This window comes from Alexandromys fortis, unplaced genomic scaffold, assembly GCF_014885135.2.
Source record: "Alexandromys fortis isolate MF-2015 unplaced genomic scaffold, M_Fortis_MF-2015_v1.1 scaffold_9, whole genome shotgun sequence".
NCBI classification, from domain to species: Eukaryota; Metazoa; Chordata; class Mammalia; order Rodentia; family Cricetidae; genus Alexandromys; species Alexandromys fortis.
The window spans coordinates 7,407,877-7,434,033 of record NW_026067892.1 but is presented as its reverse complement, the minus strand read 5'-3'; the positions used below and the strand labels follow the sequence as shown (position 1 = coordinate 7,434,033).

Genomic DNA, 26,157 nt, shown 5'->3' with positions numbered 1-26,157 from the left:
CTCTTGTCTGGATTCTTTGGCAGGGTGCCTTCTGGGGGCTGGTTTTGGGAACCGCCATCGGAGCCTTTCGGCTGCTGGCTGAGTTTTTCTATGGACCCCCGACCTGTGAGGGAGGCCGCGCGTGCCCCACTCTCATCTGTGGCCTCCATCACCTCTATTTCGGCTTCTTCCTCTTCCTGGTCACTCTCCTTACCACACTGGCCGTCTCCTTAGCCACCAAACCAATTTCGGATGTGCACGTAAGTGTCGCTGTTAGGATGCTCTGGGAAGAGTTCCGGGGATGAATGGTAAATCACAAATGAGGGAGGAATGCCTGGATTCATGGAAACGGGAGGACGCTGGGTGGGGTAGATCAGAAATAGGCAACATACCACAAGAAGGATCCTGCCTTAAAACCTGAGAGGCTGGGGTCGAGTGCTTGCTTGATGTCCCAGCACCACCAACAGGATAATAAGCAACAATTCATCATTGTACACCTCTTAGTTTGAGAGCTAGGCTTCAAGCCCTTTCCTACTCCCCCAGCAGGCAAGTGCCAGCCATCTGTTTTATCTATTTATTAGAGAGCTTGGGATCAGAGAAGTTAAATACTTGTCTAAGATAATGAAACTACTGAGTGTCCTTATTAGGTTCCAAAGCCGGAACGGGCTCTACTTTGTCATCCATTTTGTTTGACACCCTAGCACAACAAGGAATTGGTGTTGGCAGGAGTGGGGGGTCCCAGGCACCTACCTGACAATCAGGGGGAGCAGCACAGATGGGGATGGGGATGCCTTGCTTGCAGCTTTACCTAGTCTGTGTTGAAATAAGGAGCGGCGGCGGGGCTGCGTCCCCAACACCCCGGCCGCTTGGCTAGCTCATGCCCGAAATAACAACACACAAACTGTATTCATTTAAGAACTGCTTGGCCCATGAACTCTAGCCCTTACAGGCTAATTCTCGCACCTGGACTAGCCCATTTCTAATGATGTGTGTAAGCACCCCAGGTGCGCTTACCGGGAAGATTCTAGCCTCCGTCCATCCTGGCGTCTCTGCTCCAGAGAGCAGAGCTGTTGGGTCTCTCCGGGAGCAGAGCAGAGTCTGACCTCACTTCCTCTTCCGCCCAGCATCCTATTCTGTTTACTCCTCCCACCAATGCTCTAAGCTATGAGGCCAAGCAGTTGGTTTATTATAATTAACCAATGACCTTCCTCCATCAAGTCTGAACAAAAGGGTGAACGCTACTATCAAAAGTCGAGTTAGAGGCGATGGAGGTGGAGGTATTGCAAGTTGGGGCAGTGGGGTGAGTAGCAAATTCCAAGGCAGGTTACTTAGCAAAAACCTATTTAAAAACAAAACTAAACAAACCCAAGCCCCAAAACAAAACAAAAAACCCAAGCTGAGCCTCTCTGGAAGGCTGGAAGCCTCGGGTGTCGCCAGTCTCCCCCACTTCTCCATTGTACACATTCTCTCTTCTTCCACACGCAGCCCACTCGGAAGAGGGACAGCCCATGTAGAAGGCCAGGATGCCCGCATCCCTGCATCATCAGTGAGCCAGCAGGTGCCGCGGTGGCCATTTGCTATCCCCGGGCTCTTCCTCCTTCATCTTGTTGGCATTCTTTTCTGTCCTCATGTCCATTCCTCAGTCTGTCAGCTTAGTATGTTCTGAGCGTCTCTCCTGTCTGCCCCACAGGCTTGGTGAACCCTGTTGAACTCTCTAGTGGGGAGGGACCTGAGAGGGTCAGTGATGAAGAGCCCTGCCTTGGCCTGAACCCTCCCAACACAGGACCTCTGATCACATAACCTGGAGAGTTGGCACTCTGCCTTCAACTCAGACGAGCTCAGGAGCCCAAAGATACTGCACAGGATTGAGGACAAGCCCCTCCCCACACCCAGAGCCTCCTTCACAAGAGGCTGCAGGGTTGCTGGGGAAGTGAAATGTGCACATAGAGTTTCATCAGGTCACCGTGCCAAATACGTGGTGTTGGGGATCACACCCAGGGCTTTGTGCATGCTAACCAGGTGGTCTTAACAATGAGCGATGCCTCCAGCCCACCAAAAATATTCTTCAAAGAAATGGTTAGGAAAGGAAAGGGAGCGCTCCTTGGGCGTGTGAAGATACTGTATTGAACTTGAGCAGGTAAGCTCTTTCTTGGGGCCAGGCGGGGGGGATCCAGCTCTCCTAGCTTGTGTTCCTGCCCTCTATGGGAGAGTGTCCAAAGGAGAGCTGAGATGACAGCGGCTCCGATATTTCATGACGCCCTGTTCAGCGAGATGTCAGCACTCTTCCACACTGCTGGAAGAGGCGGACCAGAAGCGGTGGGTAGGGGTTGGAGAGATGGCTCAGTGGTTAAAAGCGCTTGTCTCCTCTTCCAGAGGACCCAGGTTCAGTTCCCACCACCTACATGGCAGCTGTCTATAACTCCAGTTCCAGGGGATCTGACACCCTCACATGTACATACATGCTGGCAAAACATCCGTGCACATAAAACACGCAGACATCAATGCACATCAAATAAAAATTCATCAGTGTCAGATGGTGGTGGCACACACCTTTAATCCCAACACTTGGGAGGCAAAGGCAGGTGAATCTCTGTAAGTTCAAGGCCAGCCTGGTCCACAGAGCAAGTTCCAAGACAGCTAAAGCTACACAGAGAAACCCTATCTCAAGAAAAAAAGAAAAGTGGTGGGTTACTTCTTCTATCCTCCAGGTGTGAGAAATGCATGTTCCTGGCCCTCCTCCCAACAGGGAGAGCCCTGAACTCATTTCTCCAACTTTGAATTAGGTTGAAGAACACTGACAGGTTGTGCTACAGCGCTAACTAAGACCATGCAATCACATACAACCTGATCCAAAGCGTAAACCCAGGCTTCCCTACTCCCGTCATGTCCCCTCGGACCTAACTTCCACCTTCTGTTAATGTCTAGCCAGCATCTCCCTCTTCAGCCTCCTGGGACATGGCTCCTGCCTGTAGATTGTGGTGATACACGATTGCAGGCCAAGGTCCCATGGTGACACCTGCTCTCTCTACCCTCAGCTCCATGGTCTCTGCTGGAGTTTACGCAACAGCCAACAGAGGAGGGTGACTTTAGGAAAGGAGATGAGATGGAAGGTCTTCCCCAGTTCCACATTCCAGCAAGGTAGGGAAGACCATCCACCCTGTGAGAAGCCATCCTGGGTGGATTCTGAAGCCGGGTCAGCTCCCCCAGCACCTCCTAACCCACCAAGATCACTCACAGCTGTGGGAAGCTGTCCTGGGTGGATCCTGAAGCCGGGTCAGCTCCCCCAGCACCTCCTAACCCACCAAGATCACTCACAGCTGTGGGAAGCTGTCCTGGGTGGACCCTGAAGCTGGATCAGTTGCCCCAAGCACCCCCTACCCCATTCTTAGCCTTAGAAACATTCTTTCAGACAGAAGCGCTCGCTTTCTTCCCCCTAAAATGCTTCCTGGGCTTGTTCGCCCAAGGAGTTTATGAGGCCAGGTAGATCCTAGACGGGAGGGAAAAGAAGAAAGAAATTAGGCCAAAGTAAGGGGAAAGCCAGGTGATGAGGAGGCACAGGCAAGGGGGAAGGAACCCAAGAATGTCTGGCCTTCTAGAAACACTTCACAGCAAGGGTGATGAGTGAAGGTGAAGTCTCAGGAACCAGCCCTCGGGTTCTGCTCCACAGACAGAGCAAATGGGCTCGCGGTGCTCAAGGGGAAGCAGAGTGTGAAAAAGAAGGGCAATAGTACAGGATTCCAAACCAGAGGCTCCTGAGAAGGGCAAGGAGGGAGGGAGGGAAGGAGGGAAGGATGGAGAAGGGAGAGAGGGAGAGAGAGAGCACTTCCCCTCCTGGATGTATATCTGGGTGACAGAGCTAAGTTTCAGTCCAAGGAAGCAGAGATGGGGCGGGGGGTGCTGAGAGTGAGATTTTCGTCAAATAGCATCAGAAAAAGAGCCTGCAGGTCCACAGGATCCAGGAGTGAGTCTGATGGTTTGAGCTTCTCAAAGCCACTGCCACAGATAGGGATGAAGATGTGATGAGGTTAGGCTTGAGTCTGGGACAGAGAGTAGCTCCAGGCTATGAGGCTGTGGGAGTAAAGAAAGTAGAGAGTAGGTCAGGCTGGGAGGAGGTAGAACTCCCGGTCTCCTGCTCATTTCTGCTGGGGAGGTTCAGAGTCCTGAGAGGCTGGCCTGCGGACTTCTATGGGATGGCAGTCAGTTGTGCTGGGCACAACGCCCCATGTTTCAAGATCCTCCCCATTCCTGCTGCTGGTGGCTTTCTTTTCCTAAGGGGCTGGAACTGGCCTTGGTGCCAGAGTCCATCAGAATACACTTATCTGGGGCAAGTGTGCTTATCAACGGTCAGCTCCACCTATTGACTTGCTACAACCCAGAGCCACCCGGAAAGAGAGAACCTCAACTCAGACTGTTCTCTGAGATCGGACTGGCCTGTGTACGTGTCTCTGGGGGCAGTTTTTGGATTATTGATTGACATGGGAAGACCAAGGTCACTGTTGGGCAGCATCACCCCTGGGCCGGTGGTCCTGGGTTGGGTACCGTGTCTGAATGTGAGGCTGGGAGCAAACAAGTAAGCAGCATCCCTCTATGGCTCCTGATTGATGCTCCTGCCTTGAACCGCCGCCCTGACTCCCCTCAATAACGGACTGTAACCTATAAGCAGAAGCAAACCCTTTCCTCCCCCAAGTTTCTTTGGTCAGTATGTTATCATAGCAACAGAAGCAAGCTGGAATAAGTCCCATCTTAGAGCTGGCGAGACAGTCAGGGAACCAACCAGTCAGGGAGAGAGCCAGGATGCACGCTGCCTCAAAATGTGTGCTCTCGCTCTCAGCCCCAGACAGTCGGGGGCTCACCATACAGCCTCACTGCTAGGTGCCTTGGGCTGAGGTTGAATTCCTAGTTGACTTTCTCGCACGTCTCCAGTGCCTCTCCCTGCAGCCCGTGCGCTCCTGGGCACTGCGTGATGAAGCAATACCACGAGCCTTTAAGAGCAGAAGCCACAGCGCGGCTGGTGATCAGGACTCTCAGCCACAGTATGAGATAACCATGTCCCTGACTGGTCCTCCCTGGCTACAGGTGTCTTTCACCTTGTAATGGAGACCTCTCTATCTCTGACTGACAGTTCCACTGTCCCCGAGCTTCTCCAGCCCCAGCTGCAGAGAACAGGAGGCAGGTGACATGGGAGACTCAGAAGCTGTTCAGTGATGAGACCTCGGCTGTCACAGCACAGCAGCTGGGATCCAGCTGTGACTGAAATGGAGCTGTTCTATCCCCAGGCGTAACTGGAAGGTCACATTCTAGGCAGTGCCTGGGTTCAGAATAGTGGGATAGAGCTTAACACGGTACTGATCGTGGCCAGCACAGGCTCTGAGGGGCCAGCCTGCACCATCAGTGCAGACAGACACTGGGGTAATGTACAGCTCCAGTTGGGAGTCCTAGAGAAAGGAATAGCGGCCTTCTGAAGTTACTAGGCTCCCCTTCAGGACGGCCATAGGATGCTCCTCCAGGGCCCAGGTAGCTGCAGATGCTCTGCCGGCCAAGCCGAGGACTGGAGCTTCCTGGAGAAGACACGCCCCAGATGTCATGGAAGAGAATGATGTCTGCTTCCAGGAATCACAGGATTTCCTGTGTGCTCCAAAACATAATGACATCACAGGAGGGCTTACCCAGAGGCGCAGCTACCGCCTGCCCTAGACCGGCCATTGTAACAGCGTATTGACATAGGTAACATAGCGAGTTACTTTTCTGTAACACGCAGGCTCCCTAATCAAGACCATGTGGGCACAACTCTGAGCTTTCCGCCTCCTCAAGGCCTCCTAAGCCCCTTTTCACCCTCTATTTTAGCTGTTTTCTCTGAGAACTGTCCTTGGATAGGGTGACAATGGGCTTTCATATAAGATGTCCAAAGAACTTCATTCTGCTGAGGTGGGCCTCCCCATCAAGTCCTACCTTCTGAATTAGAACCTGCTTGTCCCCTTGACCTTCTCCCTTTCTTCTAGGCATGTTTGGGGAGACCAATACCTGCTTCTGGAAGTTCTGGGACTTGTTCTGTGGTCTTGACGCACAGGCAAAAACCAAGATAGGCCCTGAGAATACCACCGAGGAGAAGAGAAAGGCAACCTGGGAGCAGATGGGGTCCAGTGACACGTCCGCCAACTTGGGGATTCTGGCCAGGAGAATGGCAGCTAGGAAGAGCGAGGAACACCAAGAGAAGATGAAAGACTGGAGTGACATACCAGAGAGCCCCTTCTGGAAGAGAGTCGTGGATGCCAGCAGGATCCTGTTGTTTGCGCTTCTGATGTTTGTTCACGTCTACTATGCTTGATGACTTCGGAGCTGCTGCCTTTCCCAGACAGCATCATCATGAAGGGCTAAAACGTCCCCTTTAGAGACCTGATAGTCTGGGGCCAAGGACCACACCAGTGGAAATAAGCTCTCGGTGTGGCCATCAAGCATGAACAGCTGCGGGGCAGGTGTGGACAAGAGACAGAGGCATACAAACTATGCAGCTGGAAACATCTGCTCCTCTCGTAGGCGAGTCATGTTCTCTAAACGACTCTACTGCATAAGCGCTGGATTTCCTTTGAATTTAATGTTTGATTTTTATCTCTGATGGTTTTGAGTTTTCACACACACACTTTGCTTATATCAAAATGTCGGCACCTCTTTCCTGTCCCTACTCCGTATGCTTTGCTCTCTGCTTATCCTGAAGGCACAGCCCTGCTGAAATGGCAGCAATGGCGCAAGTCCAGGCCCATCCTTGCTGCGGGCTTTTGCCCACAGGGGTTTTAGGTCAGTGCTGATGACCACTCAGGCAGGCCAGCTGCCTCCTTCAGTGGGTCAAGGGCTGTTCTAAGAGACCTGGCCTCATACCATTTACCTTCAGTCAGCTTCTGCTTCACTGATTCCAAAGGACAGAGAGAGGGCACGCCCCTTCCCTAGGAGCTCTCTCTAGTCATGCTCCAAGTCTGACTGTAGAAGAGAGGCCTATGGGTGAGATTATTTTTAGCCAACAGTTTTAGTTCATCCAAACACTCCTGGGCTATATGTCACTACAGGAATTTCCTAAACCTCCAAAGAGTCTAAAATGTTTGGGTGGAAGTTCCATCCCAAGCTCCCTCCCCTGGGAGTTGCCTCAGTCCAGACTCCACTTCCAAGACAGCCCACCAAAAGACGATCCCTCTCCAGAGAATGTTCAAGACCACTCTCATGGGGTATTTACATTGTACCCCAGAGAACTAACATGAGGTTTTCTGGTCTTCATTCTCTGTGTCCTCCCTGGGGCGCTGGATGGACCCCTGGGAACATCGGTATCCATTAAACCTGGGCTTTTTCTAATTTAGTTTGATTTGGTCTGATTCTGATTATTGAGTTGGTGGAGACCTTTTCGGTCTTATTCTCACCCAGTGTGATTAACATTATCTGTTTCATTTGCACGGAAAGCATTTTGGTCTAGACATTTGATTTTGTTGCTTGTTTGCTTTCAGATCTTTAGGCAATTTAGATTCTGGCTGTTCAGCCTGGTATCAGAATTTTATTATTTTTGGGAACTTGAAGGCATTTCTATTTTTTTTTTTTTTTGTATTGTAAGTGGTATTGTGGCTCACACCATTAATCCTAGAACTTGGGAAGCAGAGGCAGACAGATCTCTGTAAGTTTGAGGCCAGCCTGGCCTACAAAGCAAGTTCTCAGACAGCCAGGGCTATGCAGAGAAACCCTGTCTTGGAAAACAAAAACGAGAATGAAAAGAGGCACTTGAAGAGGTGTCATGGAAATACCCCATGACACTGAACCTCCTCATAGAGAAACCCAGCGAAAACACCCCGATCCGGACTCAAGGAACTGTATAGGCTACCCTGGGAAGACACAGATGAGGGATCTGGTCATCCAGCCTCTTGAGATCTGCTGCATTTGCATAAGCATGTGGGATAAGTAGAGATCCAAGGGGTGCAGTTGTTTTAGGGTGAAAGCTGAGAAAGTTGATTTGATCGGAAATACACATTCCCTAGTTAGCACAGACAGGGAACTTTTCAGGGGAAACAAATGTATACATACGGGAAAGTTTCCAAAATGTTTAGAGATAATCTGCCCTGGGTAGTCTAGGGGCTTTGGGTGTGATATCATTAACCCGTTTGGGAAAAAACAGGGAGATCTAGACATAACCATATCCAAATTTATTTATCCGGAGTGCTTAATAAACCCCTAGGCAATGAAGTATTTTTTTTCGTTCACAGACATCTTGCTTTAATTAAAATGTAAACTGTGAAAACAAGCTCAAACTGATAAAGTTGTAATACATAATAAAAAGCTCTTCAAAAGTAATATATGAGTTAAGTTAGAGGCGAAACTAAAAAATTAATTTTAGAGTTTGTCAACTAAAAGTAAAGCCTAAAATATCTTCCAACCCTTCTCTTCCTCTCACCTTGCTTCTTTATCTTTGATTTTTAGTTTTTCTTGAGCAAGTTTTCTTTTTCTTTTTTTCTTCTTCTGACTGTACTTAAGGAAAAACATCTTTGTTATAGAAGCTAGCCATAAAATTCCTTTGGTCTTAAAGCAAAAAAGGGGGAAAGACACACACACACACATACACACATCTCATCTTGATGTGAATTTACAACAATCCTGAGGGTTTAGAGGATCTTCTGCAGGCTGTTCAAGATAATCAAAAGAAGCTAAGTCCCCCCACCCAACTCGTTGTCCCCAACTCCCCACATTCCTGAGATTTTTGCTGAGATTCATCTCTTAGTGAAAGACCCTCGGAGTGGGGAGACTCTCGCTCAAGTCTCAGGATAACATGACCCCCCCCCCCCAGGAACTCATGAGAGACTGTCCTTGCTGTAATCACACGAGGTTTATTGACAGGAACCAGGGTGCAGGGGCCAAAACTCATTTCCCACGCAGGGGTAGAGTAGCTGGGAGAGGAGGTATTTAGGGGAAGAAACCACAACCCAAAGGGGGTAGGGAGGGCATCATTGGTTCTTTTTTTTTTTTTTTTTTTTTTCCGAGACAGGGTTTCTCTGTGGTTTTGGAGCCTGTCCTGGAACTAGCTCTGTAGACCGGGCTGGTCTCAACTCACAGAGATCCGCCTGCCTCTGCCTCCCAAGTGCTGGGATTAAAGGCGTGCACCACCACCGCCCAGCTGGGAGGGCATCATTGGAAAATTCTGAAAATACCAGTGATAACACAAAGGGCTAACTCCCCGTTTCTCAAGATTATACTCAAGATTTTAATCTAACTTTTCTTTATGGTCAGCTAGTTCCTGGAACAGAGTCACTGAAGCAGCTAGCCTAGATTTTTGGTTCTTCTCTCCCTGCTAGATTTTTGGCTCTATTCTTTCTGCTGGAGGGGTCCGGATTTATCCGGGTCTTTCATTAGCAATTAAATTATTTAATTCTTCCTTTGCTACTGTCGCCCCCTGCAACAAGAAACTTACTAAATGGTTTAGTAACACTATCATCAATAAGCATTTTCCCAGATCCATTCCTAGTCTACCCTTGGGTCATATATACCAACACATTGTTATGGGGAGCCCAGCAGAGATGACTGCTCAGACATTGTCTATAGCCAGCTGGAAGTCTCTATTCCAGCTGCCTAGGACTATGCTCAAATATTTGGGACCTAAGTGAAGCCCCGAATGTTCAGAGCACAGGAATTTTGAAGCAGAAAGCATTTTCTGGCCTATTACTTAGCAGCTACAGGGGACAGGCTTTGGGGCAAGCAATTTGACAGAGATAAGCGGTTAGCTGGAAGGGGTTCTGCACACAGCAGGCAGTTTAACAGAACCTAGGGAATTTTGACTTTGGAATCTGTGGTGCTTTGAATGAAAATGGCCCTCACAGATCTGTAGGGGGTGGCCCTAGTAAGAGGTGTGGCCTTGTTACAGTAGGTTTGGCTTTGTTGGAGGAAGTGTGTCATTAGGGGGTTGGGCTTTGAGGTCTCAGAAGCTCAAGCCTGACCTGGGTGCCACTGTCACTTCCTGCTGCCTGGGGATCCAGATGTAGAACTGTCAGCTACCTCTCCAGCATCATATCTGCTTGTGTGCCGCTATTATTCCCACCGTGATGATGATGGACTAAACCTCTGAACAGTAAGTCAGCCCCGAGCAAGTGTTTTCCTCTGTCAGAGTTTCTGTGATCATGGTGTCTCTTCACGGCAATAAAACCCTAGCAAAGCCAGGATACTAGAATCGAGCTGATTAATTTTTCAATGGGATTCTCCATCAAGGAGATCCAATTCTATTTAAACCCGAAATGGCCTTATCAAATGCACTTGATGGAGGAACATTGGGACTGTCTTGCCCTGTCGCAGTGGGGCGGAAGATGGGTCACCATCTGTCTACTTGGCTTTCCCTCTTTCCAGAGTAGATTTACCCTGGTGTTGCTGCTGCTGATTCTTTTGGTAATAGAAAACCCAACAGTTCACTCGGGGGCAGAGGCAAGTGGATCTCTGTGAGTTCAAGGCCAGCCTGGTCTACAAGAGCTAGTTCCAGGACAGGCTCCAAAGTTATTGAGAAACCCCGTTTTGAAAAAAGAAAAAAAAACCCAGCAATTTCAGGTTTCCATCATTGACTAAGGGCCAGCAACTCTCAAGAGCCTTCCAGTATTTTAATAGGTTTTCTGTACCCCAGAGTAAGTTTCTCCACTGACACAGTAAGCCAGATCAAGCCAAATTGAAAAAGTAAAAGGACAGGTTTATTTTGACCAAAGCAACTTCCAGTGAGTTCTCCAGCCCCCAGGCATTCAGGCAGGAGGGAGAAGCTGCAGGAGAAAATCTCTTGGCTGAACTAAAGGAGGGAGCTTAAATATCCTGTAGGCATGGAGGTGATAGTGTGTCTGCCACAAGCTGGATTTGTGCTCCATTATTATGCTTTAGGTGGGGGCTGGGCCCTGGGCAACTTCCGGGGAGGGGCCCCTGCCACTGCAGTGGTCACCAAGAATATGAAACTGGGCTTTTGGCGGCTTTTCTTTTTGTTGGAGATTCTCTGAGAGGGAGGGGTTTGGAGAGAGGAGTGGGGATTCCTGGATCAAGCACGGGTGAGCTCGAGATTCCAGTGTCCCTTGAGTACATCAGAATCCATTGAAACTTAAGTATCTTATATAAAATTACATAGCGTTTGGATTCTATTTAACAGAGCACAGTTGTGCACACCTTTAATTCCATCAGTGAGAAGGCAGAGGCAGGAGGATCTCTGTGAGTTTGAGGCCAGCCTGGTCTACAGAGTGAGTTCCAGGGCAGTCAGAGCTACATTGAGATCTGTCTCGAAAGACAAACAAAAAAAAAAAGAAAAAATAGACAAAAAACTTATAGAATGACTTAGAAAGACATTGACCTCTGGTCTTCGCATGTATGCGTATGTGCGCACACATACAAACATATAATACAATCACACCATATACACATTGGCACATCAAGAGCTGCCAATAAACTGAGAATGGGCAAACTTTTCCCTTTTGAAAAAAATATTTTCCTTATGATGGTAGACATTTGATATGTGCATGTATATGTGTATGCATATATGAGTGTGTGTGTGTGTGTGTGTGTGTGTTCATGAATGCCATGGTGTGTGTATGGAGGTCAGAGGAAAACTATTTTTTTCCCTCTTATTAAAACAAAAAAAATTTAGATGGTATGTCACTGTGTAGCCTTGGCTGACCTGGAACTCTCAGTAGACCAGGCTGCCCTTGAACCCAGATGTCTGTTTGCTGTAGCCTCCCGAGGCACAGGGTTAAAGGCACGTAGCACCATGCCTGACAGAGGATAATTTCTGAGAGCTGGTTTTCTACTTCCGCTGTGAAATCTAGGGACAGAGTTCAGGTTGTGAGGTCTAGGCAGTGAGTGCTTGGTTACTTAGGGAGCCATCTCACTGGCCCAAATTTTTAAAGGGCCAGATAGAAAAAAGTTTTTTTAAGCCTGGTGTGGTGGTGGTGCACGCCTTTAATCCCAGCACTCAGGAGGCAGGGGCAGGCGGATCTCTGAGTTTCAGGCCAGCCTGGTCTACAAGAGCTAGTTCCAGGACAGGCTCCAAAGCTACAGAGAAACCTGATTTCGAAAAAAATAAAATAAAATAAAATAAAAACCCATAAGTTTGTTCATCCATGTGGATGCCCGTTGTCTGTGCTGTTGCCAGAAACCATGTGTAAGTCCATGATCCATGCTCCAGGTGACTCTATATTGGCAAGGAAGCTACTTTTGCCATGGTATCCATGACTGCAGACTCACAGTTGAGAAAGAGGGACAAACACAGCTTTCCATGCCAACCTCTCCCCCACAGAGTAACAGCTTAGCCAAAGCTCGATGTGGGAGTCCCTCTGTGTGCTGTGATGACCATTAATGAATAAAGAAACTGCTTTGGACCAATAGCAGGGCAGAATTTAGCTAGGCAGGGAAAACTAAGCTGAATGCTGGGAGGAAGAAGGGCGGAGTCAGAGAGAAGCCATGGAGCCTCCAGGGGACAGACACCGTCAGAACATTGCAGTAGACCACGAGCCTTGTGGTAAAATATAAAATAATGGAGATGGGTTAATTCTAGATGTAAGAGCTAGCTAGCAATACACTTAAGTAATTGGCCAAGTAGTGTTTTAAATAATTTCTGTGTGATTATTTTGGGGCGGAGCAGCCGGAAAGGAAGGAACAAGCAGCCTCCCCACTACAAAAGCTATTAAGGAGAACTCTGTGGTGCACGCCTTTAATCCCAGCACGCGGGAGGCAGAGGCAGGCGGATCTCTGTGAGTTCGAGACCAGCCTGGTCTACAGAGCTAGTGCCAGGACAGGCTCCAAAGCCACAAAGAAACCCTGTCTGGAAAAAAAAAAAAACTGTGATAAGGTTGCTGAAGTATATCGCCCTCCAGGGGTTATGGCTTGAGGGGAGGGTGCAGAAGGAGAAGGACTCCATTTTCCTTATAAGGCTGATCTTTGGGAGTTTGGCTATGGTCCCATAAGTATGTGGGCAACACAAATTGGTCTTATTTTTTTCTTCTTTTTTTGGTGGGGGAGTCACAAGAGTGTGTGTGTGGGGGGGTCAGACCTGGGAGGACTGGGAAGTGACTGTATTCGGGTGTTCATGATGTGAAATTTTCAAATAATCAATAAAAATAATATGAAAAAAGAAGAGAAAAAAAATTCTGGTAACTAATAAACTTTTCTGTTGTAGTAAGAAAACAAGCGCAGGCAACAGGGAAAAATTGACCGTGTTGTGTTCCTTATGAATACTGAAATTTGAATTTTCATATAAATTTTGCATGCTACCAAAAGATATTCGTCTTTTGATTTTTTTTTTCTCCCCAGACCAGTTTTTAAAAAGCGACATCTGTTCTGAGTTTGCTTCCAGTTGGATTAAAACAGTGGCAGGCTTAGCTGGATTAGTCCCAGAGGCAGCTTTAAGGGGGATGGGTTTCAAGCTCGGTAGCTTGGTCATCATCTAAGAGCGAGAGCCGGCGAGTGTGTTTCTGCAAAAGATACACAGTTGAGGATTATCAGAGCTGTATTACAGGTGGCAGACTATTTCCTAAGGGACTGGAAGGCGTCTCTGGCCCCAGGCCCTGGCTACCTGCAGTTATTATTTTTTTTTTCTTTGTCTCGTATCTATTCACCCCCACCTCTTTCTTTTTTGAGGCAGGCTGTCACTATGTGGCCACGTCTAAATCTAATTCGCAATCTTCCTGCCTCGGCCCCCCAAGTGCTGGAATGAAAGAGCTGGGTTTGACTTTCAAGTCTCACAGGGCCAGGAGTGTCTATCACTGCCTTGTCCATCTCAGTTTGGGCCCTTGGCCCGCTGTAGCCACTAGGGGTGCCAGAGTGGGAGAACGCTCCCAGGGGCCTCGCGACCAATCAGATCGGCGCTACGCCTGGAGCCCAACGACTTGACCTCGCGTCCACCCTTGGCAGCCAATCACAGGTCGCCGTGGGCCAGTGTGTGTGTGGCGGCCTGGGCTCTGCCGCTTGTGCGGCGGGCTCGGCCGGTCGTGCTGCGGGGCTTCCCGAGCAACGCCTTGCGGGCCAAGGCGGATCCGGGAGGCTCAGGTAATCGGCCGGACGTAATGGCAGGGGTGTGGTCCTCCTGACCTCCGCCGGGGCGACCGGGAGGGGCGGGCCACCAGATCCCGGGCTGGGACGCTCGGTGGAGGGCCTTCTGCGTGCGCCGGGGAAGGAAGCGCGCGCGCGGGTAGGCCGGCCCCCCCCCCCCCCGGGAATCCCGCCTGGCAGCCCCTGGAACAGGCGTGAGTCCCCGCGTCCCCTCTCCTACGATCTCTTCCCCTCCTCCCATCCTAGGGCTGGGCCTGCTCCCCATAAATGCCTTCCCCATCGCTGAGGTTAAATCCTGAAGGCAGGAGACCTGTTACAGGGCGCGGTGGCGGCTCCCGGCAATCCCGGCCACTCTAAGGGAGGCGGTGGAAGGACCACATAGTGAGACCGGTTCAGAAAACTAGGTAGCTAAGTCAGTAAACAAACTGTAAGCTAGTTTTATAAACTGAGCCCCACTCCCAGTTTGGAGATCCACAGGCCCTTTGAGGCTTTTAAAGCATTTTAAAATCCATTTATTTGTCTCTTTCCCATACAGCACCATCTTGTTTGCGTATTCACTTGACTGTGCTTCCTTTCGGCTGCTGGCTGAGTTTTTCTATGGACCCCCGACCTGTGAGGGAGGCCGCGCGTGCCTCACTCTCATCTGTGGCCTCCATCACCTCTATTTCGGCTTCTTCCTCTTCCTGGTCACTCTCCTTACCACACTGGCCGTCTCCTTAGCCACCAAACCAATTTCGGATGTGCACGTAAGTGTCGCTGTTAGGATGCTCTGGGAAGAGTTCCGGGGATGAATGGTAAATCACAAATGAGGGAGGAATGCCTGGATTCATGGAAACGGGAGGACGCTGGGTGGGGTAGATCAGAAATAGGCAACATACCACAAGAAGGATCCTGCCTTAAAACCTTACCTTTCTTTATTTGTTGTTACATGTATGTATGTATGACATATAGACACAGGCACACCTAAATCTATAAATACAGGTCTGTGTATTGTTACTTATATGTATGTTTTCAGGTCTGACCATTTGGTGTTCTTCCCTGAGGAAGACCTCCCCCATTCTCGGTATTCTTTTGCTGACTGTAGGCCTCACGGAGCTTTCTCTCTTCTGCAAGTCTTTGGGTGCTGTTCTGGTTGAGGTCATGTTGAGGTGGTTAGGGAAACTTCATGGATGTCTGGGTAATATTGCCATTAATTCTTTGAAAGTTTGATAAAAAAGAAAGGAAGAAAGGAAGAAAGAAAGAAAGAAAGAAAGAAAGAAAGAAAGAAAGAAAGAAAGAAAGAAAGAAAGTCAGTCAGGAAGAGTCTGCCTTAAATTCATCCGGGCTTGGACTTCTTTTGGTTGGGAGACTTTTAGTTTCTATTTTCTCTGGGGTTTATCTATCTCTGTGTGTGTGATATTTTCATTATCCACTTATCAGCTGAAGGACGTGACTGAACAAGTGTGAAGTAGACTGTCCTTTGGGCATGTGCCCAAGAGCGGTCTGTCTGGAGCCAAAGCTATCTTCTTAGCATTTGGAGAGTTCTCCACACTGATCTCCAGAGTGGCTCAGTTAGTGTCCAGTCCCACCAACCCTGAATGAGGACTCTCTGCACGCTCTCCAGAAGTTGTTGGCTGTTTGTTGATCCTCACCCATCTGACTGCAATAAAATGAACTTTAACACTTGGTTTTGCTTGCATTTTCTTGTTTTTCTTTTTTAGATCTATTTATTTATTATGTATACAACATTCCTTCCATGTATGCTTGCATGCCAGAAGAGGGCACAAGATCTCGTTACAGATGGTTGTGAGCCACCATGTGGTTGCTGGGAATTGAACTCTGGACCTCTGGAAGAGCAGTCAGTGCTCTCAACCTCTGAGCCATCTCTCCAGCCCCTGTTTGCATTTTCTTAATAGCTAGAGACAGTGAACTTTTGTTTTTATTTGGTTGAGACATCTCCGTTCAGGTCCCAAGCTCATTTTTTGAATGTTTCATTTTTTTTTAACTTCATGCTTTTTGGGTTCTATACATTTTCTAAGGGAATCCTCTGTCAGATGTAGAGCTGGCAAAGGTTCTTGCCCATTGTGTGGGCTTCCTCTTTGCTTGATTGTGCAAAAGCTTTTTAGTTTTCACACTTGTCAGTTATTGGCCTTATTCTGGACAAATGAAGTCCTGTCCAGAGCGTCCTTTCCTACACTAGATCCTGTAGGAGACTGCCTGGTTTTTTTTCTAGTAGTTTCAGTGTTTTATATTCAGAGCTTTGTCCATTTGAAGTCCCCTGGAGTTAGTTTGTGTACAGGGTTTAGATATGGATCTAACTTCATTCTTTGCATATGGACTTCCAATTTCCCAAGTACTGTTTGTCAAAGTTGGTTTCTTCTCTTCAGTTTATATTTGGCATTTTTGTCAGATACTAAGTGGCTAAAGGGAATTCAGTTTTGTCCCAGAGGTCTACTTGTCTGTTTCTGTTTTCATTACTGTGGTTCTATAATACCTTTTGTTTTGAGACAGGGTCTCTATATATAGTCCTGGCTGTCCTACGACCCCTAGGATAGGCTTATAGAGGTCTGCCTGCCTCTGCCTCCTGAGCGCTGGGATTAAAGTCATGTGCCGCCATGCCTGACATGTGATATTTCTTAAGATCTGGTATAGTAGGCTCTCCAGCCCTGTTCTTTTTATTCAGGATTGTTTTGGCTATATGGTGTCTTTTGTGGTTCTATATTAATTTTAAGATATTTTTTCCCTATTTTTGTGAAGAATGAGATGGGAATTTTGAGATTGTATTGGCTCTGTAAATAGCTTTGGTAAGATAGTCATTTTCAGGATATTAACTCTGAATAATTCATCCATGAACATGGGATGTCTTTCCATTCTATTTTCTAGTGTCTTTATTTATTTTTTCAGAGGTTAAAGTTTTTTATTACAGATGTTTTTCATTTCTTTGTTTAGGTTTAGTCCCAGATACTGTTTTCTTTGAGTGTATTGTTACGGGAATGTACTCATGATGGTGTGACAGGGCAAGACAGTGTGGGACAATGGTCTGTATTCTGTCCATTATATTTTAAATAAACGCTGATTGGCCAGTAGCCAGGCAGGAAGCATAGGTGGGACAACCAGACAGGAAGTAGAGGTGGAGTGATGAGAATTCTGGGAAGAGGAAAGCTTTTTCTGCAATCCTGACCCAGCCACAGAAGAAGTAAGATGTGACTGCCTCGCTGAATAAGATACCAAGCCACGTGGCTAGTATAGACAAAAATGATGGGCTAATATAAGATATAAGAGTTAATAAGAAGGGGGCTGGAGAGATGGCTCAGTGGTTAAGAGCTTTGCCTGCTCTTCCAAAGGTCCTGAGTTCAATTCCCGGCAACCACACAGTGGCTCACAACCATCTGTAATGAGACTTGGTGCCCTCTTCTGGCCTGCAGAGATTCAGGCAGAACACTGAATACATACTAAATAAATAAATAAATAAATAAATAAATAAATAAGAGTTAATAAGAAGCCTGAGCTAATGGGCTAATCAGTTTATAACTAATGTATACCTCTGTATGATTTCTTTGGGACTTAATAACTGCGGGAACTGGGCAGGACAGAAAACTCAACAATAACCCATGTTTTTTAGAGGAAGTATTGTTCACCCATGTTGTAAGGTGCCTGTTTAAACTTAACGTAAACCTCTGTGTGTGTGTGTATATGTAAAGGTTCATTTATTATGTATATAGTGTTCTACCTGCATGTGTGTCTGCAGGCGAGAAGAGGGCCCCAGATCTCACTCTAGATGGCTGTTAGCCATCATGTGGCTGCTGAGAATTGAACTCAGGACCTCTGGAAGAACAGCCAGTGCTCTTAACCTCTGAGCCATCTCTCCACCCTACTAAACTAATGTATTTAAGTTAGCTTCTGGGGCAGTATGTTTCCACAAGGTTTTTCCGTATGTCCTTAGTTGTAATGAACATCCCGCCACATCCTCCACTCTGTACCATTATCCTGAAAGCTTTAGCTCTTGGTATCCCCTCCTCCAGATTTATAACAGTTCTGCATTCCTCTGCCTTCAGCCTCTGGGTAAAGCCTTCTGTCCTCCCCCACCCCCCGTCTCATGTGATCTTCATAGCCTCCTGATGGCTTCAAATTCCATGCACTACTAAAAATTCAAAACATATCCATAAAGGAGAGAAACCAGTGCTGGTTGTCTGTTTGGGCCTGGGTTACCTCGCTCAGTGTATTTTTCGATTCTATCCATTTTCCTGAAAATTTCATCATTTTGTGTGTATTTACAGCTGAATAAAATCCCATCGATGTATATACCACAGTTCTGTTATTCATTCATCTGTCAGTTGATGTCTAGGCGGATCCATTTCCTAGCTGTAGGGATAGAGCAGCAGTAAGCATGGACGTGCAGGTGTCTCTGTAGTGAGATACGGTACCTGGACAGGCACTTTACCTTCCACTTCCAGGTTACAGTCCATCATGGGGGAGGGAACTCAAGGAGGAAGTGAAGTAGAAACCATGGGTGAACGGCATCTCGTGGCACTCCCCAGTTTACATTTAGCCAGTTAGCTTTCTTCTGTAACCCAGGAGCATCTGCCGGAGAATAGCACTATCCACAGTGCTGTTAGCAGGTGAGTCTGCTCTTGCCAATCCCTCACTTGCAACCCCCTCTTCCCAGGGGTCTCTTGGTTGTTTCGATGATTGGAATTAACCAGGACATTGTGGAAGTTCCGTTTTTTAGCTTTTTGGGAAACCTTTGTGCTGATTTCTGTAATGGCTGCACCAATTAATAGTCGTTCCCCCCCCCCCCCAACAGTGGATAAACATTCCTCTAAATGACATTCTTGCCAGTATTTGTTGTCATTTGTCTTCTTATGACTGGGGTGAAATGGGATCTCAAAGTAGTTTTAATATATATTTCTCTGATTAGCAATGATGCTGAACTAAAAAAAAGATTAGCCATTTGTATTTTTTCGTGAACTTTCTGTTCAGTTCCATAGTCTGCTATTTGATTGTGTTCTTGATGTTTAGTTTCTCGCGTTCTTTATGTAGTTTAGATAATAATCCTGTCAAATATATAGCTAGCAGAGATTTTCTCCCATTCACTCAACTGGCAAGTTCTTTTGCTGTGCAGAGGCTTTTTATTTCCATGAGATCCCATTTGTCAATTATTGCTCTTATTTTGCATGTGATTTGAGTCTTAGAAAGTTATTACCTACATTTTCTGGATGGGCTGGGACTGGCCTGAAGACTGGTTCAGGCCTGGTAGATAGGTGTCCTGACTGTCGGGACTCAGGCTATACCTGTAGCTGTGAAGGGAAGGCATCCCGGATACCTCCAGTTGTTAACTCTTAAACTGGATGTAAAACTGACTTATGAGCTGAAATCAGGTGTTCAGACATAAACGTGCTGTATCCAGAAAGTTGGCACCTACATTTATGTCTTGAAATGAACTCTGCATTTCCATCTAGTAGTTTCAGATCTTGTGTTAGTCCTTGGCCCACACAGAATTTATTGTCCATGGTGCAAGAGAGGGATCCGTTTCATTCTTCTACACAGAAATCTCCCGTTTTCTCAGTACTGTGAATTGAAGATGCTGTCTTTTCTCCAGTGCTTGTCAAAGGTCAGGTGGTTGAAGTTGTATGATCTCGTGTCTGTGTCCTCTGTTTGATTCCATTGATTGACACCTGTTTCTGTTTGGTTCTCGTGCTATTCTTACCACTGTGGCTTTGTAGTAAAACTTGAAATAAGGGATGTTGATACCTCTATAAGTATTGTTTTTGCTTAGGGTTACTTTGTCTCTCTGGGTCTTATGATACTAAAGATTATTTTTTTGTGTCTTTGAAGAATTTCAGGGGGTTTCGATGGGGATTGCATTGAATCTGTAGATTGCTTTTGGTAGGATGGGCATTTTCGTGACACTGACTTTTCTGATCCCTGATCATTTATTTTCTAATGTCTTCCTCAATTTCTTTCTTCATTGTTTTAAAATGTCCATTGTTGAGGTCTCTAGAGTTCATGCACGTCTTGATTAGGTTTATTCCAAGGTTCTTGGTTCATTTGGAGGTGATTTTGAGTGGAATTGTTTTCTTGGTTTCTTTCTCAGTGTGTTTGTCATTGGTATTATAGGAAGCATATTGATTTTTTTTAAAATCTTTCTCTTGTATCCTGCCCCTTAGCTAAAAGTGCTTATTAGTTCTGAAGATTTATCTGGTGGAGTCATTAGGATCTCTTCTGTAATAGACTCATATCATCTAAACTAGAATTCAGGAATCGTGTCAAATGGCTTTGTGAAAACCCTCAATAAAATAAATTTTTTGGGGGCTACAGAAGCCTGATAGCCATATTACTTCTCAATTTACCTTCTGATATTTGTTCTACCCAAAAGAATGTGGTCATTCTGGTTTAGATTTTTGTTTGTTTTCTTAGTCAGGATTTCTATGGCTGTGAAGAGACAATATAACCATGGCAACTCTTATAAAGGAAACATTTGACTGGGGGTGGCTTACAGTTCAGAGGTTCAGTCCATATTGTTATGGCAGGAAGCGTGTGTGTTTGTGTGTGTGTGTATTTCCTTGATCTTAAATTGTCGTTGTGAACCATGCTGTGTATCACACACCAGACTGAGTTTCATGCCGTCACTGTTTTCTTTGTGCTTGACATGTATATTACCAGCATTGGGAAAATAAAACATGTAAATAGAGTAATGAGGAAAAGGGCAGATAATTTTTATTATTATGCTTAACAGAACTTCCAAGGTGTTTATAGGAACAAGTGGTATGTTACAAGTTAGATACTAATATTCAAATTAAAAATGTCATGCAAGATATATATTAGATGCTAGTTTAATTTTTATAGGCAAGGTTATGCTGGGCCTGGTGAGATGGCTCAGCAGGTGCAGTGCACACTGGTGCCAAGTGTGACAGCCTGAGTTCAGTCTCCAGAGCCTTTTCATGGCGTAGGAGTGTGTTCTGCTTTTGCTCTGTCTGAGTGTGGTTCATTTCAAGGCCGGTAGGAGTGAGCCGGTTAGTCCTTGAGATACTCAGTGTTCATGATGGACTGGAGGGACTGGCGTAGCTCCAGTTCACTGTTAATGAACGTGCTGCAGGGGCCTTAAGGGTGCGATAGGATTGCGTGAAGCCCTAGAAAGTCCTCTAGTGTGACTGGCTGGGGAGGGCAGAATGGTAATGGCACTGAATGAGCGTCTTAGCGTTGATAGCCACCTCAGTCTTCCATGAGGGTGAGTCCTTCTGTGCTCACTGATGTGTGATGTGTTTGTTCTCAGGTGCCAGTGTGGATAGAGGAGGCACTGGCACTTGTGCCCACACCCGTCAGGAACCGAAACGTTAGAAATGGAGCAGCCATACGTGCTGTGCAGCGAGGAGCCCAGTCAAGCCCACGACGAGGACGAGCTGATCTTTGTAGGGGTTGAGCATGGGCGTGACGACCCCGAACTGATCTTCGTTGGAACGAGTTCAAGTTCAAAACCTGCTAATTCGAACATTTTGAACAGGGTCACCCCAGGTTCACGGTTGAAAAGAAAACGGAACTGCCTGACAACTCCTCCTCCTCTAAGACAGCAGCCCTCAGGTCCTGCAGTCCCCAGCTCGGACACGGTGATCATCTTGCCAGAGTCTCCGACTGAGTCAAGGTCAACAGATAGTCCTATTATTATTGACCCTTTGTCCGAACCTGACTGTAGAAGTAATTCACCACAGGTTGTGCCTGACAGCTCCTCAGAGGTAACCTCCAGCTTGAAACTGCGTCCAGGAAGGGCAGCACTTTCAGCAGGAGACTTAAATGAGAGCCCTTATATATCGAAGTGCCGTTCTTCTGCCGCCAATGGCACAAATCCGCAGAGGCCTGAAGTTATTGAAATTGAAGAAGACCATTCATCAGCATCATCTCCTTCGGGTACTTCCCGTACCCTGAGTCCCCAGCCGAGTCCATGCTCCAGAGATGTTCCCAGATCTCTTAACCACATTGTGAATGGAGCCCCCCTTCCAGTCCTCCGCGTCAGTCCTTCTAACGTACACCCTCGCCAGGAGAAAGGACCAGCAGGAGTGGGCTTTTCAAGTCTAGCCGGTCTAGAGACCTTGGATCCCAGGAAGGGAAGTTTGACCTTGTTACTTAGTGACTTTTATTATGGACAGCATAGAGGAGATGGGAAGCCAGAGCAGAAGACTCACACGACCTTCAAGTGCCCCGAGTGCTTGAAAGCGCTAAAAAACATCAAGTTTATGAATCATGCCAAACATCACTTGGAACTCGAGAGGCAAGGGAACGACGGCTGGGAGACCCACACCACCTGCCAGCACTGCCACCGCCAGTTCCCCTCCCCCTTCCAGCTGGAGTGTCACGTTGACCGTGTGCACACTGCCCCCGACCCCACTACGGTCTGCAGAATCTGTGACCTGTCGTTTGAGACAGACCACGTTCTGTTACAGCACATGAAGGACAATCATAAGCCCGGGGAGATGCCCTACGTGTGCCAGATCTGTAACTACAGGTCGTCCGCCTTTGCCGACGTGGAGACGCATTTTAGGAAGTGCCATGTCAACACTAAGAACCTACTGTGTCCGTTTTGTTTTAAGATCTTCAAAACTGCCACGCCGTACATGAGTCACTACAGGGGCCACTGGGAAAGAAGCGGTCACCAGTGTTCCAAGTGTCGGCTGCAGTTTTTAACCTTTAAGGAGAAAATGGAGCATAAGACGTGGTGTCACCAAACGTTTCAGAAGCCTCAGCAGCTAGAAGGGCTGCCTCCTGATACCAAGGTTGTCATTCAGGTGTCTGCGGAGCCTGTGCAGTCAGAATCTGGGAAAGTAGCGTCAATCACTGTGAGCACAATTGACTGGGAACCATCTTCCCCCGGATCTCAAGGTAGACCTTCAAAAAGGCCCCACTGATCTAAGTCAACCCCAAACCCTTCCTAGAGATGAGAGTCCAAGCTATACATTTGTTATTCATAAGTGAACTTTTTTTTTTAAAAAAAATTGTGATAATGCAGGGTTTTTGTTGGTTTGTTTTTATTTTGTGAGGGTTTATTTTGTTCTGTTTTAGTGCTGGGACTGGATCCAGGGCCTCCCAAATAATAAGCAAGTTCTCTATCACTCCATTCTCTGACCTACAGTATTTAGTGAATGAACAGTGAGTGGTATTTAAAATACATCTGCTTTAAGATTGTTTGGCTCAGCACAAGGACGGTGCTTATGCCTGTATCCTCGTGAATGGGAAACAAGCTAAACCTATTCGTTTGTATTTTTATGTAACTCCTAAGCTTGAGAGCTCTTCTACCTAAAAGTTTGGAGTTTGTGGGGCTCACACGGCCCCACCTCTCCTTGAAGATCTATATATAGATAGTTAATGCTTGCTGCAGGAGGGAGAGGTTTAGCATGGGTAAGTGGATGGGCATATGTTCATTCCAGTCTTGGAGCCAAAGATAGAGTACTGTCCGAATGTCTTTACCGAAGAGAAGATCCAAGGAGGCCAGGCTATTGTAAAATGCCCACGTTTTGTAAAAGGCCCCTGCGAACATTAAAAACATGCTGTGTATCCTTAGTGCCACCTGACGTAGCAAGAATGGGAACCAGTGTCCACGGACTTCCTGTCGCTTGATACTTGAGGGTAGTGAGATTCATGCCCTCTCTTCTCCTGTCTGATTAGCTGCGTTTGAAGAATGAGCTGGCCAGAGCAGTAAAGTGCATTGTCTTTTTCCCGGGGAAAGAAGCCTTGGCCTTTGTTGTTTGAAGTGTATTGAACTTTAGTTTTAATTTAAAAGGTTCAGAAAAATGGCATCTGTCCAGTTTGTGCCCTGGACTGAAGTAAAGTTTAGTTCTCAACTGTAGTAGGGACTTGCCCAGTGATACTGGACGTAGCACAAAGAAATACCCCAGGGCGACCAGGACTCAGTGAGCCCCGGTGGCCTTTTCACTACAGTTTTCAGTGTACGTGTAGCTCATGGTTACTGACTATGTGAAGCGTGAGTGTGGTGATGTGGTGCTTTTTTGCCCCCACTTGGTGCTAGGGATTAAACCCAGGGCCTTACGTGTACCAGGCAAGGGCTCTGCCTCTGAACTAGATCCCTAGTCCCAGTTTGTGTCTTGCCTCATATTTGAGTGATTATAATGACGTGCGTTCCCTTGTTGTATGCATAATTTCCCAGTTGATCACGCTAATATTGCTTGGGTCTTACTTGAAGCACTTGGGTGTGCAAGATACGTCCTAAACGAAGACTTGCTTTCTCCCGTCTAATGTATCATGACTCAGCTGGTCACGAGGAGGAACAAGTAGGGCACCCTCCAAGGACTGGTCCTCTGCAGTAGTGTTAGCTGTTTCTGTAGAAGTTATCAGGGCTCTCTCCTCGAGCCTGGACCGGAGCTGCCTGCTGTTCCTCCATGTCTAGCCCAGGTGCCCAGCTGCTGCTTTTCATCAGCCAAGGAGTCTGGGTGCACGCTGGTTATCCACGTGGGTCTGGAAAATTCTCCCGAGGCTCCTCTTTTTCTTTAGAAGTACCTTGCTGGGTGTGGTAGCACACACTGGTGGCACCTGCTCTCGGGAGCCTGGGGCAGAAGGGTCAGCCTGGGCTGTTCAGCAAGTTCCTGGCCAAACTAACTACACAGCAAGACCCTGCCCCTTAGAGCCAAAAAGAAGAAAGGGGCAGTGGGGATGGGTACCTTAGAAGCCCCTAGTTCCTTTTCCCTCCTCAGTCTAGTGAAGTTTCCTTCGATTTCATGGAAACCTGGGAAGAGGCCATCACCAGGCCCCGCATCCCTGTTAAGATTGAGGGAGATGAGCGGTTGCTCACATCTTTTGGTGTCATATTTGCTCGTGCTTGACCCGCGGATTGATTGTGGTCTGCGTCTTGACTATTTTGATAGGCCCTTTGAATGAGTTTTCTTGGGCCAAGGCACACTAACATTTTTCCCTGTCCCTTTCCTTTAAATGTGGAAAGGGTTGTTTGTCCTACTGTGCTTGAATGAATCTGCAGACTTGTGTGCTGTCTGCGGTAGAAAAGAAGAACCACCTCAGACCTGTCTTTGGCGAGTGCTTAGTGTCTCCAGCACCTTGGCTGTCGTTTGCTGTTTCACTTCAGCATGCTCCTAAGGAGTATGGATTGTTGTTTACTGCTAAAGGAGGCCCCAGGGCTCCGGCCTGGCTCCCATCTGCTGCCCCTTCCCAGTCTCCCCGCTGCTGCACTATTCTGACCCATTGTATTGGCCTTGTTCCTCAGATTCCCATTTCTTCCCCATGCAAAGACTGCACGGGCTTCCTCAGTGCTCTCCCCGAGGCCTGCATGGCTTGCTACCTCACGCGTGGTTTATTGTCGTCGAGATTTTTAGAGGACTAGAAACTCCTCCCCCCACCCGCTTTTGAAGTCCTGTTTATCCCTTCTTTTTGAAGGCAACTTACCTCTCGCTGCATCTCTCTTCCCTCTGCAATCTAGCTAAGTTTCCTAGTCACAGAACTTCAGGAATAAACCATTAGCAGGAGCTTTGGTTCTGTCTTCGAAGTGAGCTAGCTTAAGTCCATTTCCGTGCCTATAACACAAAGAAGCATAGTGAGCCGAGTGTTGGAGCTTTCCGTTCTATATGGAGAGCTCATCTATTTTTAAAGCAATGTCACTTTGTTTTGTTTACACAGGTCTTAAATAGCTGTCAAGATTACTATTTTGTTACTCTGTGAAGTCTGTTGCTTCTTTTTTCAAATAAAAGTTATTTTGTTAATGTTGCCAAAGTTATTTATAAGAAATAGCAACTAGAGAAATAAAGCATTTTTGTGAAAACCTTTTGCTTTATTGTCTTTCTTTTTAGCTTTGAACACTGTGTATTTTCGCTAACTTTTGTGTCTTCCTCATTTATTATCTCAATGGTTAGAACTTCGAAATGACATGCTCAGTAGAGTTAATAGGCTTACTGAAAATAAGGATTTTTATTATTGTTGTGCTTATGATTTGTGTGTAGGGCTATGAGCGTGTATGTCACTACACATGTATGAGTTCAGAGGACAATTTTTGGGGTCGGTTCTCCTTCTACTCTGGGGTCCAGCAATTGGACTCAGACCAGTAGGCTTTTACCTACTGAGCCATCTTACTGACATGATGTTCTTGGTTTTAATGAGACTTGCTGTCTAGGGGTCATGAGTACATTGCTTAAAGAAGTTCAGTTTCCATTTTAGAATCTTTAAAGA

The 26,157-nt window shown here is 46.9% G+C and overlaps 2 protein-coding genes across 7 annotated transcripts in view; both read left to right on the top strand.

Annotated features, from left to right (window-relative positions):
- LOC126502194 (sodium/glucose cotransporter 1-like) overlaps positions 1–6,304 on the top strand; it is a 35,540-nt gene extending 29,236 nt beyond the window's left edge. The window contains exons 12-14 of the mRNA XM_050143045.1: positions 24–239; positions 3,015–3,117; positions 5,979–6,304. Coding sequence (XP_049999002.1) covers positions 24–239; positions 3,015–3,117; positions 5,979–6,304 — 645 coding nt within the window. The remainder of the gene's footprint in view (positions 1–23; positions 240–3,014; positions 3,118–5,978) is intronic.
- Positions 93–25,747, top strand: Znf280b (zinc finger protein 280B). 6 transcript variants are annotated; one of them, XR_007591865.1, is made up of 3 exons: positions 13,845–13,998; positions 14,537–14,747; positions 15,421–15,666. XR_007591865.1 is itself a non-coding variant. In XM_050143057.1 (3 exons), exon 3 carries the CDS (start codon positions 21,321–21,323, stop codon positions 22,875–22,877), a length of 1,557 nt encoding a protein of 518 aa, XP_049999014.1. In that variant the 5' UTR covers positions 13,845–13,998; positions 14,537–14,747; positions 21,254–21,320; the 3' UTR covers positions 22,878–25,747. The 6 variants fall into 6 exon arrangements, 4 of the variants coding, with proteins under 4 accessions (XP_049999039.1, XP_049999014.1, XP_049999020.1 ...); XR_007591867.1 differs by lacking the exon at positions 15,421–15,666 and adding an exon at positions 15,017–15,414; XM_050143057.1 differs by lacking the exon at positions 15,421–15,666 and adding an exon at positions 21,254–25,747.
- Positions 25,748–26,157: the final 410 nt, after the last annotated feature.

Excerpts from the sequence above, each read along its gene's own strand:
- Znf280b (XM_050143082.1), top strand. The coding sequence starts at position 21,321 with ATGGAGCAGCCATACGTGCTGTGCAGCGAGGAGCCCAGTCAAGCCCAC.